At 50.6% G+C, this 15126-nt stretch overlaps 1 protein-coding gene across 1 annotated transcript in view; it reads left to right on the top strand.

Moving 5' to 3' along the window:
* The window catches only part of SYT13 (synaptotagmin 13), a 42164-nt gene extending 27621 nt beyond the window's left edge, over positions 1–14543 (top strand). The window contains exons 3-6 of the mRNA XM_086338697.1: positions 2414–2548; positions 4034–4335; positions 8715–8844; positions 10650–14543. Coding sequence (XP_086194823.1) covers positions 2414–2548; positions 4034–4335; positions 8715–8844; positions 10650–10954 — 872 coding nt within the window. The 3' untranslated portion in view covers positions 10955–14543. The remainder of the gene's footprint in view (positions 1–2413; positions 2549–4033; positions 4336–8714; positions 8845–10649) is intronic.
* The last annotated feature ends 583 nt before the right edge of the window (positions 14544–15126 follow it).

Raw genomic sequence — 15126 nt, 5'->3', positions numbered from 1 at the left:
TATTATTATTTCCATTCTCCTTCTCATCAACATCAAGAATGGAACGCCTTTCCGTGTAAGGCGCTGTGCTGGGCCCTGGGGCAGATATGGAAACAGAGACGGTCCCTAACCCAAAGGAACAGAGCACACAGACTTTTATAAGGAGATAAAAAAAATCCAGCCAGGAGAATGGATTGTTATGTGGTTTGGGGTTTTGTTCTGTGTGGTTAGAGAGGGGGATGGTGGAAACCTGCTCTGACGCTGACCTGACTCCTAAGGCATCTCTTGGTCGGGGGCCAGCACCCACGCGCTGGCCAGTGAACAGGTGGCCCCTCCTCCAACCCGGCCCAGGACCACAGTGATTACGCTGGCATTTCTTCAAGAACAAATTCAGGTAGTACCTGAGGCAGAAAGGAATCCTGGTTTGCCTTTAGCCTCCAGGTTTGCCAGCCCACATTTTAAATTAAAATAGACCCATCGAGGACTTGAGAGCTAAGCTGAGCTCTCAAGGTGGGTGGGGAACAATTTGCAGGAGGACCTTGGGAGTGGTTATCAGAATCAGACTCACAGGATGGCTCCATTGTCTTGGGAGCCCCAGTGTCCTTGCCTGGAGAAATCCCATGGACAGAGGGCCTGGAGGGCTCACAAAGAGTCGGACGTGACTGAGTGACTAACAAACACACACCAGATTTCTTAAAGTTGGGATGAAGCCAGGCATGCGCACTGTCCACCAAGGACAGTAGCAGAGCACTTCAGAGTCTGGAACTGAAGGATTCAGAGCACATTTGTCTTCCCTTTCCGGTTCCTCATTCCTTTCCCCACTGCAGAAGGCAACAACCAAGTTCTGATTCCACTGATTCATCAGTGGAATCCTGATTCCAATCTGCTGCTGCTGCTGCTAAGTTGCTTCAGTCGTGTCCGACTCTGTGCGACCCCATAGACGGCAGCCCACTAGGCTCCTCTCCCTGGGATTCTCCAGGCAAGAATACTGGAGTGGGTTGCCATTTCCTTCTCCAATGCATGAAAATGAAAAGTGAAAGTGAAGTCGCTCAGTCGTGTCTGACTCTTAGCGACCCAATGAACTGCAGCCTACCAGGCTCCTCTGCCCATGGGATTTTCCAGGCAAGAGTACTGGGGTGGGATTCCAATCTAGCAAGGGTGAATTGGCTCAGCAAGTACTGAGCAGAAGCTAGAGGGTGCAAGGGAGGAGAACGCTGGATCAGTCCAGCGTTAACTGGATCATGTCCCCATGATGTGCCGAATTCAGTCCGCTCCTACAAGCAAAGATCCTCACTGGCCCTTTGTCGGGCTCAGGGTCCTGATTCTTGAAGCTGCATCCACTCCCGCATTTCCCAGGGTGCTGGCTTTGGTTTGGTCTTGGTTTGGTTTGGAGTTTGAAGGCTGAGGCAGTCTGAGAGCTGACAGCGCTGGGTGCCAGGCGAGCCCCGTCTGGCGCTGACCCCGCTGCCGTTGTCCAAGCCACCTGGGTCCTGAGTGCTTGTGTGTCTGGCTTTCCACGTGGCTGTTCACATCCTGGTCAATTCATTCCTTGCTTAGACACACCAGGGAGATTCTTCACTACTCGCAGGAACCCGATAATGAACCATTTTGAAAATTAAATACTCCTCTATGTTTTTACCCTTTAAATTAATTCTGAAAATTAAAAAAAAATTAATTCCAATTTATTTCAAGTGAAGTCTGCTGCAGCTGCTGAATCCTTTTATCCTTGAATTATGCTTGACTAATGAGACTCTTTCAGATGTTTGGCTACAGTCCAAGTTAGGGGAAGAGTGAGTGATAGCTGTAGTTTTACTAACTGAATTAAAGATAAGGTCATTCATTTATTCAGCAAGTAATCACTGAACATGGTTTAGAGTGAACTAAAGTCCACTCTACTCTCCCTAAGCTTGACTCATTGTTTGACATTTATTTCCAGCCATGAACTCCTGGGGAGCATGGACTGGACTCTGTAGAGAGGTGGAGCTGGAGATGGGCTGGGGAAGGGTTTGCCTGACACAGGCTGACTGGAGCCACATACGCTGTGACAGTTTCCCCTGCTGAAAACTCACCAGGGGCCAGGCCCTGAGCTAAGGGCTTTTCTCACTTTATTTCATTTAATGCTCAAGGAACCGCTGTCACTCCCATTCTAAAGATGAGGAAACCGAGGTTCAATGAAGTCAAGTAACTTGTCCGGGATCCCATAACTGTTATGTAGCAGCTCATGTGTGACACCAAAGCCCAGGTCTTGCCCACTGGGCTGTGATGGTCCCTGGAAAGCTGATGCCCAGGACCGCAGGTGGTGCCACCATGCTTTTGCACCCAGTTAGGAAGATTTTGGTTTGGGTTCGTGGCCTAGCTGGCAGAGATGGAAAATTATGGGCTAGAAAACAGGATCCCAGTGTGGGTGTCAGTAATGACTTTACCTTCTTGATAGGTGTGGTGGAGGATGTCTGTGTCATGGAGACCTGGAACCCAGAGAAGGCTGCCAGTTGGAACCAAGCTCCCAAACTTCACTACTGCCTGGACTATGACAGGCAGAAGGCCGAACTATTTGTGACTCGTCTGGAAGGTATGCTCTTAGCCGACTTTCACCGCCTTCTGTGTGGTCTGCCTGAGCATCTGTGGCTGCAGGGAGCACTGGGGGCTAGAGGAGCACTCTACAACAAACAAGCCCCTGAGGCCTGCGATCCTCAGATACACAGGGGTTTTTCCTCTCTCTCATATACCAGTCCAAACTGGGGATTCCCAGTTGGTGGCCATCTTTCCTCCAAACAGTGATTCAGGAACCAGACTCTTTCTCTCTGAGGCCTCCTTGTGGCCTATTCCCAGCAGGTGGAAAGATGGGGAGAACAGGAAGAGGGCACAGCTGTTCCTTAGAAACTGTATCCTACGTATGCTTACTTCCCATTGGCTGAAACCAAGTCACAGGACGGCTGACTGTAAGGAAGGCTGGGAAAAGTGGCTTAGTGGGTTCCCACTTAAAAGAATGGGTTGTTTGTTTGTTTGTTTGTTTTGGTAAACAGCTAGTCATCTCTGTCACAGATGCCTTTGACATTGAACAGGGCTTTGCGCTGGACACAGAGGGTGTTCTGAATGGTCAGCAAAGCTTCTGTAGTCCTAGAACCCAGCAGTCTTTCCTATGGGATCAGATCGTGCCTGGTCTCCTTACCCTGATAATTCATTTTACCATGGGCAAACAAAGCTAAGACTTTGCAAAGGACATGGGGCTAAAAATGGGCTACTCTGTGATGCCTGGAAACTAGAAGCTGGGAACAAGAAAAACTGGAGTTTTGTATTTAATTTTGCTTTTTTGATGGAGTATTTTTCCTTTTAGTTTTCTTTCATGATTTTTTTTTTTTTAGCATTTCATAGACTTTCTTACGTTTTGTCTTAACAATAGTCCCATTTTACAGTTTTGAAAACTAAAGTCTAACAACATCAAGTGACTTGTCTAAGATCACTCTGGCTATTTGGTGCCAGAGTCAGGACAAGGCCAGTTTCCCTGAAGCTCAGTTCAGGTTTCTTTCTATTAGGACACTGGCCTCTGTTCTTTATCTTCTCGTTCTGGGTAACACTAGATACCACTTCACACATTGTCACTGAGGAACCAGTCATGAAAGCTCTCCAGGTGCAAACTGGAAAGCTCCACTGGGAAAGCATTAAAAACACTGAGGTTCAGAACATAAAACAACACTCATGAGGTTGTGGCCCAGCGATTCACATCACAAGTGGTTATGTGATAAATATTTAAAATAGAGAACAAGTGAGTTACGGTATCCACAGCAACCCTAATAAAAATCATCAGCAGTTTGTGGGCCCAAGCCCCTTGGAGAAGTCTCGGAATAATGAGAAGGATCTCCTATTTCCGAACGGCTTCCCCAAAGGCTATCTCACAAAGCCAGTGCGGTCAGCCAGCCCCAGTGGGGTCTCTTTCAGACCCCCAAGGTCATGGCCGCGAAGGCAGATCCTGCAGCTCACAGCAGGGCCATGCTTCTCACCTCCCCTTGTCCCTGACAAGCCCCCCACGTCTGTGCCTGTTTCTCCCTGGCTGCAGCTGTGACCAGCGACCACGATGGAGGCTGTGACTGCTATGTCCAGGGCAGCGTGGCCAACAGCATGGGCTCCGTGGAGGCCCAGACGGCCCTCAAGAAGCGGGAGTTGCACACCATGTGGGAGGAAGGCCTGGTGCTCCCCTTGGCCGAGGAGGAGCTCCCCACAGCGACCTTGACACTGACCCTGAGGACCTGCGACCGCTTCTCCCGCCACAGTGTGGTCGGGGAGCTGCGCCTCGGCCTGGATGGGGTGTCCGTGCCCCTGGGGGCTGCCCAGTGGGGCGAGCTGAAGACTTCAGTGAAGGTAGGGTCGCCTCTCCCTGGGGTGGCAGGGCATGACTGGGCCAGTGCTCATGAAACGAGCTTGGAGACCTTCCCAGCCTGGGGATGGGAGTCTGGGCAGGGAGGCGGGGTGTAAAAGTGAGGTGGAGTCTTGAATAGGGTGGGCGGGGGGCGGTTAGAGGAAACTGATAGCCCAGGATTTGGGGATTCCTGGGGTCTAGTCTTGCTTCTAGCTTGCCAGGCACAGACACCCCTACCCCTGGCCTCACCATCATGGAAAAGATCTCACTGTGAGCGCCCTGACTCTGGTGCTGACGATGTTTATCCCCATCTAGAACCATTCACACTCCCTGTTGCATCTGCTGCGTGCCAGGCACTGCAGGGGAGAGGAGCACCTCTATTCGTAGAGAGTACAGGCCCGAGGGAGAAACTGGCACAAAAGACGGCGATGATGGTGGTGGCTGTGATACTGAGGATGTCTGACACAAGACGTCTAAGAGGGGCCAAACTGAAGTGCTCTGGGACAGAGAGTTCTAGAAGGCCTGGTGTGCAGTGCCATTTCTGCTGGGCTCTGAAGGAGTGACCACGGCTAGGGACCCAGGTTGGGTCTCCCCACCCCTCCCCGGCTGCCGAAGCCGTGAGTGGAAAACAAGCATCTGCTGAGATGTCGCGCTGTCCAGAGAGGTTCCTTGGAGAGCCAACCACCAATCCCCACAGGCCAGGGCAGTGAGCAGGTCAAGGAGGGTCAGGGCTGTGGGGCAGTGTGTGGTTATTTACGCCCTCATCCAAGGGCCCGCCATGATGGTGCCTAGAGGGACCCTTCTGGATGGCCAGTCTCTCAACCAGCTGGTCAGTGCCTTCTCTGGAGGCTATATAGCCTGCCAAGCCTAAAATAGTTACTATCTGGCCCTTTATAGAAAAAGTTTGCCGACTCCCATGAGTAATAAAAATAGGAAGAAGAGTAGTAATTTTTGAGCGCTTACCATCTATCAGTTGCTATGCTTGAAACTTTACCTAAGTTCTGCCCCTAATGAGCAAAGCAGGACTGATTACAGGAGTATGCGTTGATAGGCAAGAGCAGTGTGGCTTAGAGAAGCTCAGTAACCAGTGTGGGGTTGCCCAGCTGGAACCTGGCATGCTCGGCCTTGAGGCCAGGTCAGTCTGCTGGTAAAGCCCGCGTTGTCCTGTTGCCACCGTGAGACATAAGTGCCCGGAAGCACAGGAGCTGTGGTCAGCAGGCGCCTTTCCTGGTGGACACCGCCGGGGGAGAGTATGCTTTCGCTCCCCATCTGCTGCGATCTCTTCTTTGCCTCCTTTTCCTCTCTTTCCCAGGCTCAGAAAATTGATAAACATTGACAGCCACTCTCAGCTGAAACCAGGCTGTTCCCCAGCACACTCTGTAATTAGTGTGCAGTTTGGGACTTGTGTGGAATCACAGCCGGGGCCCCTGGGAAGAGGCACCCAACACGTGGGTTTCTTCAGCTGGTAACCCAGCTTCCTCAGGAGACGGAGGGCCTCCCCCTCCAGGCCTCTGGAGTGTTTGGTGCTGCCCGCAAAGGGTGGCAGTCCAACAGGTAGAAGTCTCAGGCACCTAGCCTGCCTCTCCCCTTTCCCCTAGAAGAAAACTTACCCATTCATTCCACAAAGGTCTTGTCTGGTTTCCACCACGTGCCAGGCAGTGTGCCCGAAGCTGAGAGCTCAGGAGATGAGGACAAAGACCCACCCTCGTGACTCACTCATCTCGATCATCGCACTCACTGTAGCCGTCACTGTTCCACAAATACACTCCTGCATGCACTTGGACCCCTGGCCTGTTTGCCACAGATAAGAACAATGTCAGAGGGCAGCATGGAGTCAGAAGTCAGAGGCGCTGCTCTCGGTGTAAGTGGTAAGGGAGAGCCCCAAGGCCCGGCTACGGAGCCCCTCTGCCTGACCATCCAGAGCAGATCCTACGGGCTGATTTGAACAAAGTGGGTGGAGCCATCAGCTGCTGTAGCCCACGTGTTTTTCCTGTCTTGGTCAGAATGGGTTAAAGGAAGTGCCGGCCGTGCCCCAGTTCTCACCGGGAGATGGCCAGCCAAAAGCGGCATGTGTGTCACCGGGGACCACGGGGTGGCCCACCCCAAGGACAGCTGGAGCGATTCCCTGAGAGCCCGCGAGAAAGATGGGGAGCAGGAAAAGACAGGGAGAGGATGGCGAAAGAAAGAGGGTTCTTTTTTGTCGGCAGGTACTTTCAACAGCAGAGCCGAGGGGGCAGGTGGCTGTGGTGTCGCCACCTGGGCTCGTCTGGGGCTTTGGGCACCCTGCACAGAGCTGCAGAGCCCTTCACAGGTTGCGGGGTCCAGGCTCCTCTCACTTGGGCACCATGTGGCCAAAGCCCAGGCCAACACCTGTGGATGGACCTCCAAGAAGTGCCATTGAAGCAGAAGCCTGGTGCTCATCCCAGGTCAGCAACACCCCGCTGGGCGCCTGGACAGGCGCCTGAGCTCAGCTCCTTCACTGTGAAAGGAGAGGTTTGTCCGTCGAGGATGCTGGAGGACCACAGGTTTAGGACTTGGGCTTTGCCATCAGACCAGACCCCCCATTCGAGGCTCAGTTTCACTACTTAACTGGCTTCATGGGGCTTCCCTGGTGGCTTAGACCATTAAGAGTCTGCCTGCAGTGCAGGAGACCTGGGTTCATTCCCTGGGTCGGGAAGATCCCCTGGAGAAAGGAATGGCTACCCACTCCAGTATTCTTGCTTGGAGAATTCCATGGACAGAGGAACCTGGCGGGCTACAGTCCATGGGGTCACAAAGAGTCGGACACGACTGAGTGACTAACACACACACACACGCACGCACGCACTGGTTACGTGAGCTCAGGCAGTGAAGCCCACTCTGAGCATCAGGCACTCAGACTTAAAATGGGAACCAGGTCAGTATCCCTCTTACCGTTGGATGCCTCGCCCTTCCTTCTCACGACATGTATCATGTGTCAGCTGTGAACCAGGTGCTGGGAATACCTTTGTGCGGATGACAGCCTCAGTGGATAGGTATCGTAACTGCACCTAGCAGAGTGTGTTGTGTTAGCTGCTACCCTTAATGCCGCTACCAAAGTTCCTGGCAACTCCCAGAAACATTCCATCACACGACCAGCCACCTAGGGCTAATTGAATTGTTGCGGTCATACTGAAGACATGTTTTCCGAATGTATGACCCAAGCAGAGGGCTGGCCAGCTCCTCCATCCTCCAGCTTTACTCCCCAAACCCTGTCTCCCCTTCACCCGGAAACATTGTTCCCAATTAATATTCTCAAGAAGTAGTGACTATCCTTTCTTGATAACTGATGATAATCATCAAAGCAAGGGTAAAGATGCCGTCGTGTGCACCAGCCACTGTTCTAAGCCGTTAAATAATTCCTCATTTAATTTTCACCACCCTATTGGGTGGAGATATTATGGTTCCCATCTTACAGATGGGGAAATGAAGGTTTGGGAAAGTGAAATAACTTGCCCGAGGTCACATGGCTAGTAAATGGTGAGATCAGACTTGAGACCCAGCTGGTTAGATTCTGGAGTCCATACACTTCTCTCTACCCTTAGACTATGACCTGCCTCCTGTGGGGACTCTCGCTTATTTTTTGCCCTCAGTGGATTTGTTGAAATTCCAAACAAACTCTTGCAGGAATCTCAATGGAGAGACTCTGTAAAGCTGCAGACGGTGGGGGGTGGGGGAGGGGCATGCAGACGGTGGGGGGTGGGGGAGGGGCAGGCGGCTGGACACGCTGGATGCTTCTTGGAGGCTTCAGCAAAGCGCAGTTCCTGGGAGTGTCTGTGGCATGTTAGCTCCCACCGTATGCCTGGCCTTTGTTGACATGGTTGGTCGTTCTGTAGGCCAAGCCAAGCCCTGCTCAGCATTAGTGCGTCACATTATTGATGTGATCACATCACATCTCTCAACCCTGCAGGGGCTGGAAGGGATTCTTTTCCAGAGTAATGCCTTGCAACATCCCGCTGCTCCAGGAACCTGATCAGTCAATGCAGTGGTTTTCAAACTAGAACTCTAGGGTTCTGTGCAAAGATGCCTGAGGGGGTCACAGGTGATGAACTGAGAGGAAGTCCTGGCCCTCTGTCCTGCCCGCATCCTGAATGGCATCTCTTTGATCTGTTTGGTACGTTGGGTTTGAATACGAGCTGTTTGGAAAATCACGATTGTGGCGAATGAAAGAAACTCATATTGAAACACATGCTGGCGTAGGATCTCTCTATGCCCTCCTCCCTTCTGCAGCCCTGATGGGTAAGTGATTTCCACGATGCCTCCTGGATACAACTCCAGGGTGACCCCAGCCTCAGCGATAGTGACGGGGCCAGAGGGCATCCCTAAGTGAAGCTGCCCTCCTGCCTCCCCGATTCTGTTTCAGGAGCCGTCTGCGGGGACAGGAGAGGTCCTTCTCTCCATCAGCTACCTCCCGGCCGCCAACCGCCTCCTAGTCGTGCTGATTAAGGCCAAGAACCTCCACTCTAACCAGTCCAAGGAGCTCCTGGGGAAGGGTGAGTGACGTGTGAGAGGGGAGCCAGGGCCCCTCTAGGGATGTGCACAGATGGAGGTGACGCTTGGAGGCAGTGGGGATGGGTGAGCAGGGCCCTGGAACGTGAGTACCTTTGTAGAGTCAGCCTCAGCTGTGTCCTCCACCCCCAAGCTCACAAACCAGTTCTGAAGGACACCCTCACTTCCCTAAAGTCATGTCCATTAACTCCCGGGCCAGTCCTACCCGTTAGCGCCCAGGGGTCAGCTTCCTAGGGCTCCCACCTTGCAGATCCATTGTGAGAAGAACAGCCTGATCCACGGTTCACAGGAAGCCCAGGATCAGACTGTAGCCAGGGAGTGGAGAATCTGGGCTGTAGGGGAAGCTTGGCCCCACTTTGTCACCCAGACCTGGCTGGGCACATCTTCTGGGCAGGTGGTGGGATTTCCCTTCTCCAGTCTCAGCTAGCACCACTCTGCTCCCCACACCCACCCTAGGCTCCTCTCTCTTCCCAGCCTTTGTCGACCTGCCATCCCCACACCAGCTGGGTGTGGGTGACGGCAGAAGGCGTGTGGGCGCACAGGCTGAGGAGGCGTCTCTGCCCCATATACGCAAATAAACATCTCTTCAATGCCCCGGAAGCCTTGGCTTTTCCCTCTGGATACTCCAGCACAGGCCCCAAGGCTTAAGGACCAAACAGCCTCTCTGGTCAGAGCAGGAAAGAAAGCAGCATTGGTCAGCCGTGTGACACCCGGACTGGGAGCCAAGTGCTCAGAGCAGGATATAAATACATAGATATTTATAGCAGGAAGCAAATAAAGAATTGCCTCTGCAGTCAGGACCTTTGGGCAAGAGATTTTTGACGAATGAAAAATCACCCAAGTTGGTCTGGCTGACAGATCCCTGAGCCAGAGGTCAGAACTCAATGCCTTTGCCTCATCCCCTCTAGACAATTCTTTGCCTCCTGCTGTTTTGTTTTTTTTTTTAATTTTTATAGCTCCTGTCAGGACAATTACAGCTCAACACTTTATCACTCAAATATCTCTGTTGAAATAGCAAAGTAACCACCTGGGGGTGATAATTATAGCAATAAATATAGAGTAACAATTATTCTCACATTAGCTTTGGAAATCCTGACTGATGAAAACACGATCCCAGTCTAGAGCCTCAAGATGCTATGTGAAAGCTTGTCTAGTAACCTGCTGCCTGACTTCTGGGGTGGGGGTTGAGAGCCGGGCAGCTCTACTGGGGTCAAGGCAGGCTGCCCTCACCCTCCACGTGGGGTGGGATCCTCCAGTAAAACTTGCAAAAGAACAGAAGAGAAAAGCTCAGTCAACCAGCAGGAGACCTGCTATCTCAGGAAGAGACGAAAATGCTTGGATGAAGAACTAAGCGGATGAAAATGTAGGGATAGCATAGTGTTCCTGGTCTGAGTTTAAAATCAAGCTGCAGGATGTCTGAACCATCATCCTGGGCCTGGTTTGATATGGGACATGAAGGCATTCAGAGGGGCTCTTGAGAAAGGTTTCCTAGCGGTGCTTCAGCATGACCCTATCATGGGCCACCCAATGACCAGCCATAGGTACTGTGCTCTGATCTGGTTTCCATAATCCAGGCAGGAGCTTTTGCTGTATCCCTCTGTTGAATAAATACATGTCCCATGAGGTAGGGGGAAAGGGATGGTGGAGCAGAAGCCTCAGTGAGGATCTAGAGCCAGAGACCCTGTCTCTCCATCCCCAAGAGGCAGCTCCACCCCAGCTCTCCCCGCCCCAGACCCCAGAAGCTCACTCCTGTCCCCTCTCTCTGTCTCTTTCCTCCGTCCCTCCCCAGATGTCTCTGTCAAGGTGACCTTAAAGCACCAGGCTCGGAAGCTGAAGAAGAAGCAGACAAAACGAGCCAAGCACAAGATCAACCCCGTGTGGAACGAGATGATCATGTTCGAGCTGCCGGATGACCTGCTGCGGGCCTCCAGTGTGGAGCTGGACGTGCTGGGCCTGGGCGCTGAGGGGCAGAGCTGCGTGCTCGGCCACTGCAGCCTGGGCCTGCATGCCTCAGGCTCCGAGCGCAGCCACTGGGAGGAGATGCTGAAGAACCCACGCCGGCAGATCGCCATGTGGCATCAGCTGCACCTCTAGGCAGCCACCCAAGCCGCCGCCCTCTTGGGGTACAGTCTGCACCCCCCACCCCACTACCCTCTGTCCCCTCCTCTTGTGCCCCATCCGCATTCTGACACCAGAAGAGAGACGTGTGTGCAGAGACCAGGACCCTCTTCCTCTCCCATCACACTCCTATTTCTTAATGAGCAAGGACGGAGACAGGACATGTGGGTCAGAAGGAACACATTTTGCTGATCTGTGTTATTGAAAGAGACGCTTATCAAATATGATCCGTGTGCAGGTTTTGCAGTGGGTGTCAGATGCACAGAAAGCTGAATTGGGGAAATCACAGATGCAAAGAATGTGGCTTTTTAAAAATAAGCGTGTCAAAAAGGATGACGGAAATGCTGTATCCTGGATCATCTCAAAAGAATTAGAGATGGTCAGGGTGGGATGGAAAATCAGCCGACATGAAATCGTGCTACTGACCCAAGGCACTAACCCAGCAGTTCCCAAACAGTGTGTGAAGAATCACCAGCAGATTCCCGGACCCTGCTTTAGACATTCCAAATCCATCATCCTGGCTGGACCCCAGGAGCCTGCGTCTTTAACAAGCACAGAGTGGTTCGGATGAAGAGGCTGAAGCACTGCATTTGGAGAAATCCCTTTCGCAAAACCCCCAACTCGGTTTCACAGTCCTTGTCGGGCCCCCAACTCCCGGGGCAGCCAGTGCCAATTGCTGGACATTTCAACCACAGTGTGAAATTTAGGAGCCTCCGTTTTTCATTTTAATCATTTGAATTCTTAACGTTCTCGTTTGCGCTTTTTTTGGATCCTGCTCTTGGACTGAATTTTGTGCTTTCTATTGAATAAGTGTATTGTTTCATCTCAAAATCAGTGTATGTTATACTTGGGGAGCCCTTCCCTGACCAGGAGTAGGTGGGATTCCCCCATTGGTTATTGGGCACTAGTTGTCATGTCCACCAGCATCACCAAAGTGACCCTCTGAGTCAGACTCCTTCCTTCTCAGCCTACCAGCCGTGTGAGAAGGAATTCCATCCGGGGCGCACGTTAATTTAGTCCGGGTCTGTGGAAGGGGAGGAGGATAGGAGATCTTTCAGAGTGTGCCTCTGTCGCTGTGTTTAGGACCTATCACACTAATTAGTAAATAATCAGCAGCTAGGATTCACATTGCTACCTGATTATTCCAAATAGCTGTCCACATCATTAAGTATAATATTATGAGCCTTGCTCGAGTGGATGTAATATTTGCCTGGGTACCAGGATTTCTGGGTTCTGTTGCTGACCATCCATAAAAGCAGCCTAATGGTGTGGCAGCTTGGTCTCTGTGAATGATGCAATAGATGAAATTGTACTCCCATGCCATAGGCACCCCTCACTAGAAACAAACTCCGAAGCCACCAGCAGATCATTTTTAAGTTTCCTGTTGGCAGCTGAGCATCCCTGGCAAGTGCCAGACATTTCTAGAACCACGGACTCTGCATCTGGACTTTTTAATACTGACAGCCAAACTCTGGGCCTTCAGAGGTCACCCTGGGCCCCTGATCTAGAAGAGAATTCCTTTCCTTCAGTCCTGTAACAAGTCAAGTCATTCTTGGTCTCTGCCTGAGAGTTTGAGCAGAGACGTGTCATCTTTTGTCAACCACTTTTCCTTTCTGGACAGCAGTAGGAAAGCATTTAGAGATAACTTCTGCCGATCCCCTGAAGGAACAGAAACAATATCTCATTGCTCACAAATGAGAAGATCTTTCACGTAATCGGACATTTCTCCCATTAAGTCTGGCCACCTCCTGCCAAGTGTTTTTTAGGCAAGGCGTGTGTCACGGACTTCCCACAACACATCTTTCGAGAGCCCTCTCACCACTTTGGCCTCCCTTTTTTGGTTGGCATGCCGAAACAGAGCAAAGCCTCCCCTGCATAAGCTGACCAGCACTCAGTTCTTGGTGACAACTGCTACTCTGATCCAGAGGAGTCTGGATCCTAGACTTAACATCAGGAAAGGTGGGTTTTACTTCCTTCTAAGTCCACGAGCCTGCCATACAGTCACACCAAAGGATGTTTGCAGTGAGCTCTCGGGGCCCCTGATGCCAGAGTATCAGGTCCACCCACAGCCATCTATCATGAGGCATTCATTTCTTTGGTGTCAAAGGTTTTGTTTTCCAGAATCCAGACAAAACGGGTGTCCTTGAAAGGAGTCAAGTGTCTCTGCCTGACATGTTCGGTGTCAGCCTTCATCTCACTAAACAGAGATAAGACAGGTTTTGCAGGGGGGGTTGCCTGTTGTGTGCACTGGTGTATTCCAAGCACCTAGAATACAGTTGACTCATCGACCCTTAATAAAAATGTGTTGAATGAATTAGTGAATGAAGGGTGGGTAAAGGAGTAGGAGGAAAAATATACATTTTTATCTAACTTGAATGCAAATCCGAGTCCTAGTTGAGTTCTCAATGGTAAGGTCATCAGAAACCTCAGCAGCTGGCCTAGAAATTCATAATGTTGAGTATTACCATTCACCTAATGACAATTTATAGCTCACTATGTAAATAATTGGGCTTCCCTGGTGGCTCAGATGGTAAAGAATTTGCCTGCAGTGACAGAGACCAGGTTCAATCACTGGGTTGGGAAGATCCCCTGGAGAAGGGAATGGCAACCCACTCCAGTATTCTTGACTGGAGAATCCCATGGACAGAGGAGCCTGGTGGGCTACAGTCCATGGGGTTGCAAAGAGTCGGACACGGCTGAGTGACTTTCCCTTTAATTTTACTTTATGTAAATAATTAACATAGTGAGCTATAAGGATGAGGATATATAGATGAGAATATAAAAGCTATGTTTCCCACCAGAACTCCATCTCAGTGAGTTTTAAATTCCCAGAGATATCAGACTTGCAGATGAAAAAACTTCAGTAATCTTTGCATCCGCTTACCTTGTACCAGATACTTTTGCAATTGACTACCAGATTAGAGTAATTGGGTCTGTGCGAATGCGTCCGATCTTTTCTTTAAAAGAAACACTTGGTCCTTTGCCAGGGAGCATTTTCTAAGTGCATGAAGCAGAGGTGAAAATAAAGGGAGAAACCGTCTCCGACTGGGCTGTTGCCCACAAGGTGATCTGGCTTTGTCACAGATACAGCGATGGGGTAGAAAACTGAGAGTCTAATCTCATTCATCTTGCGACTCACTTCTTACATCAAGTCCGTATGTATTTGTTGAGTGCCTATTGATCAAGACCTTGCCCGCGTCTGCCCATTTCAATTTGAGATACGACTCTTGGTGTAGATTGAGTAATGGTGAATCTCCTCCAGTCAACGCTGTATAGAGAGAGCTGGATGGGAGAGCAGTCCTCTGGGGCAGCTCCTCTGGGATATAAAGGAGTCCTGGGCAGCAGGTGACTGCAGCCTACGCCAGTTGGAGGTGAGGACCACCAAAAAAGACCTAGTCCTTGTGATTTGTTTTTGCTGCCTGTGTTTCCTGTTGTCAGTGCCGTGTCTATTCTGTGGTCACGAACCGAAGCACAAAAAGACGCATGAGATGTTGTACTCATATGTCTGGTGTCATACTTTGGAGTAAAAACCTCTCAGTGGTTAATAAATAACTTCTAACAGGGCCAGCTGCCTAGTGTGTGCATGTGTGTGTTCGAGTTCCTGTTTCTTAATACTCGGGACATGGATTTCCCTGGGAGTCCAGTGGTTATGAATCGACTTCCTAATGACCCCTCGCACCACAGATGCTGAAGCCCGCACACCTAGAAGCTGTGCTCCACAGCAGGAGAAGTCACCACAGTGAGAAGCCCATGCAGAAGACCCAGTGCAGCCATCGGTGAATGGACAAATATTTTTTAAAAGATGAAGCATAAAAAAATAATAAATAAAAACCTTTAGACATAGGCAATGCAGAAAAATAATCCGATAAACACACGTGAACTCCTGCCAAGTTTTATAAAACTTGACAAATATAGTTGAAATCCCCTTAGCCTCTCACTCAGGACATCACCATCCTGAACCTGGGGTTTCTCACCCAAACCTTTCTGTTTTTACTACATGTATGTGTAAACCTCGTAGAGTAGTTTGTGTTTTTAATTTCAAATTGTATCACATTATTTTTGCTCCACGTTAAAATTTTGAGCTTCCTTGATGCAGATTTATGTAGCTCTAGTTCCTTTACTTTTTGCTGCTGTGTTATTTTCCATTG

This window comes from Bos grunniens, chromosome 15 (genome assembly GCF_055505025.1).
Source record: "Bos grunniens cultivar Pamir isolate PY7600 chromosome 15, Bosgru_T2T1.0, whole genome shotgun sequence".
In the NCBI taxonomy this organism is placed as follows: Eukaryota; Metazoa; Chordata; class Mammalia; order Artiodactyla; family Bovidae; genus Bos; species Bos grunniens.
Note: the sequence above shows the minus strand (reverse complement) of the source record. Positions and strands in the feature narration are given on the sequence as shown.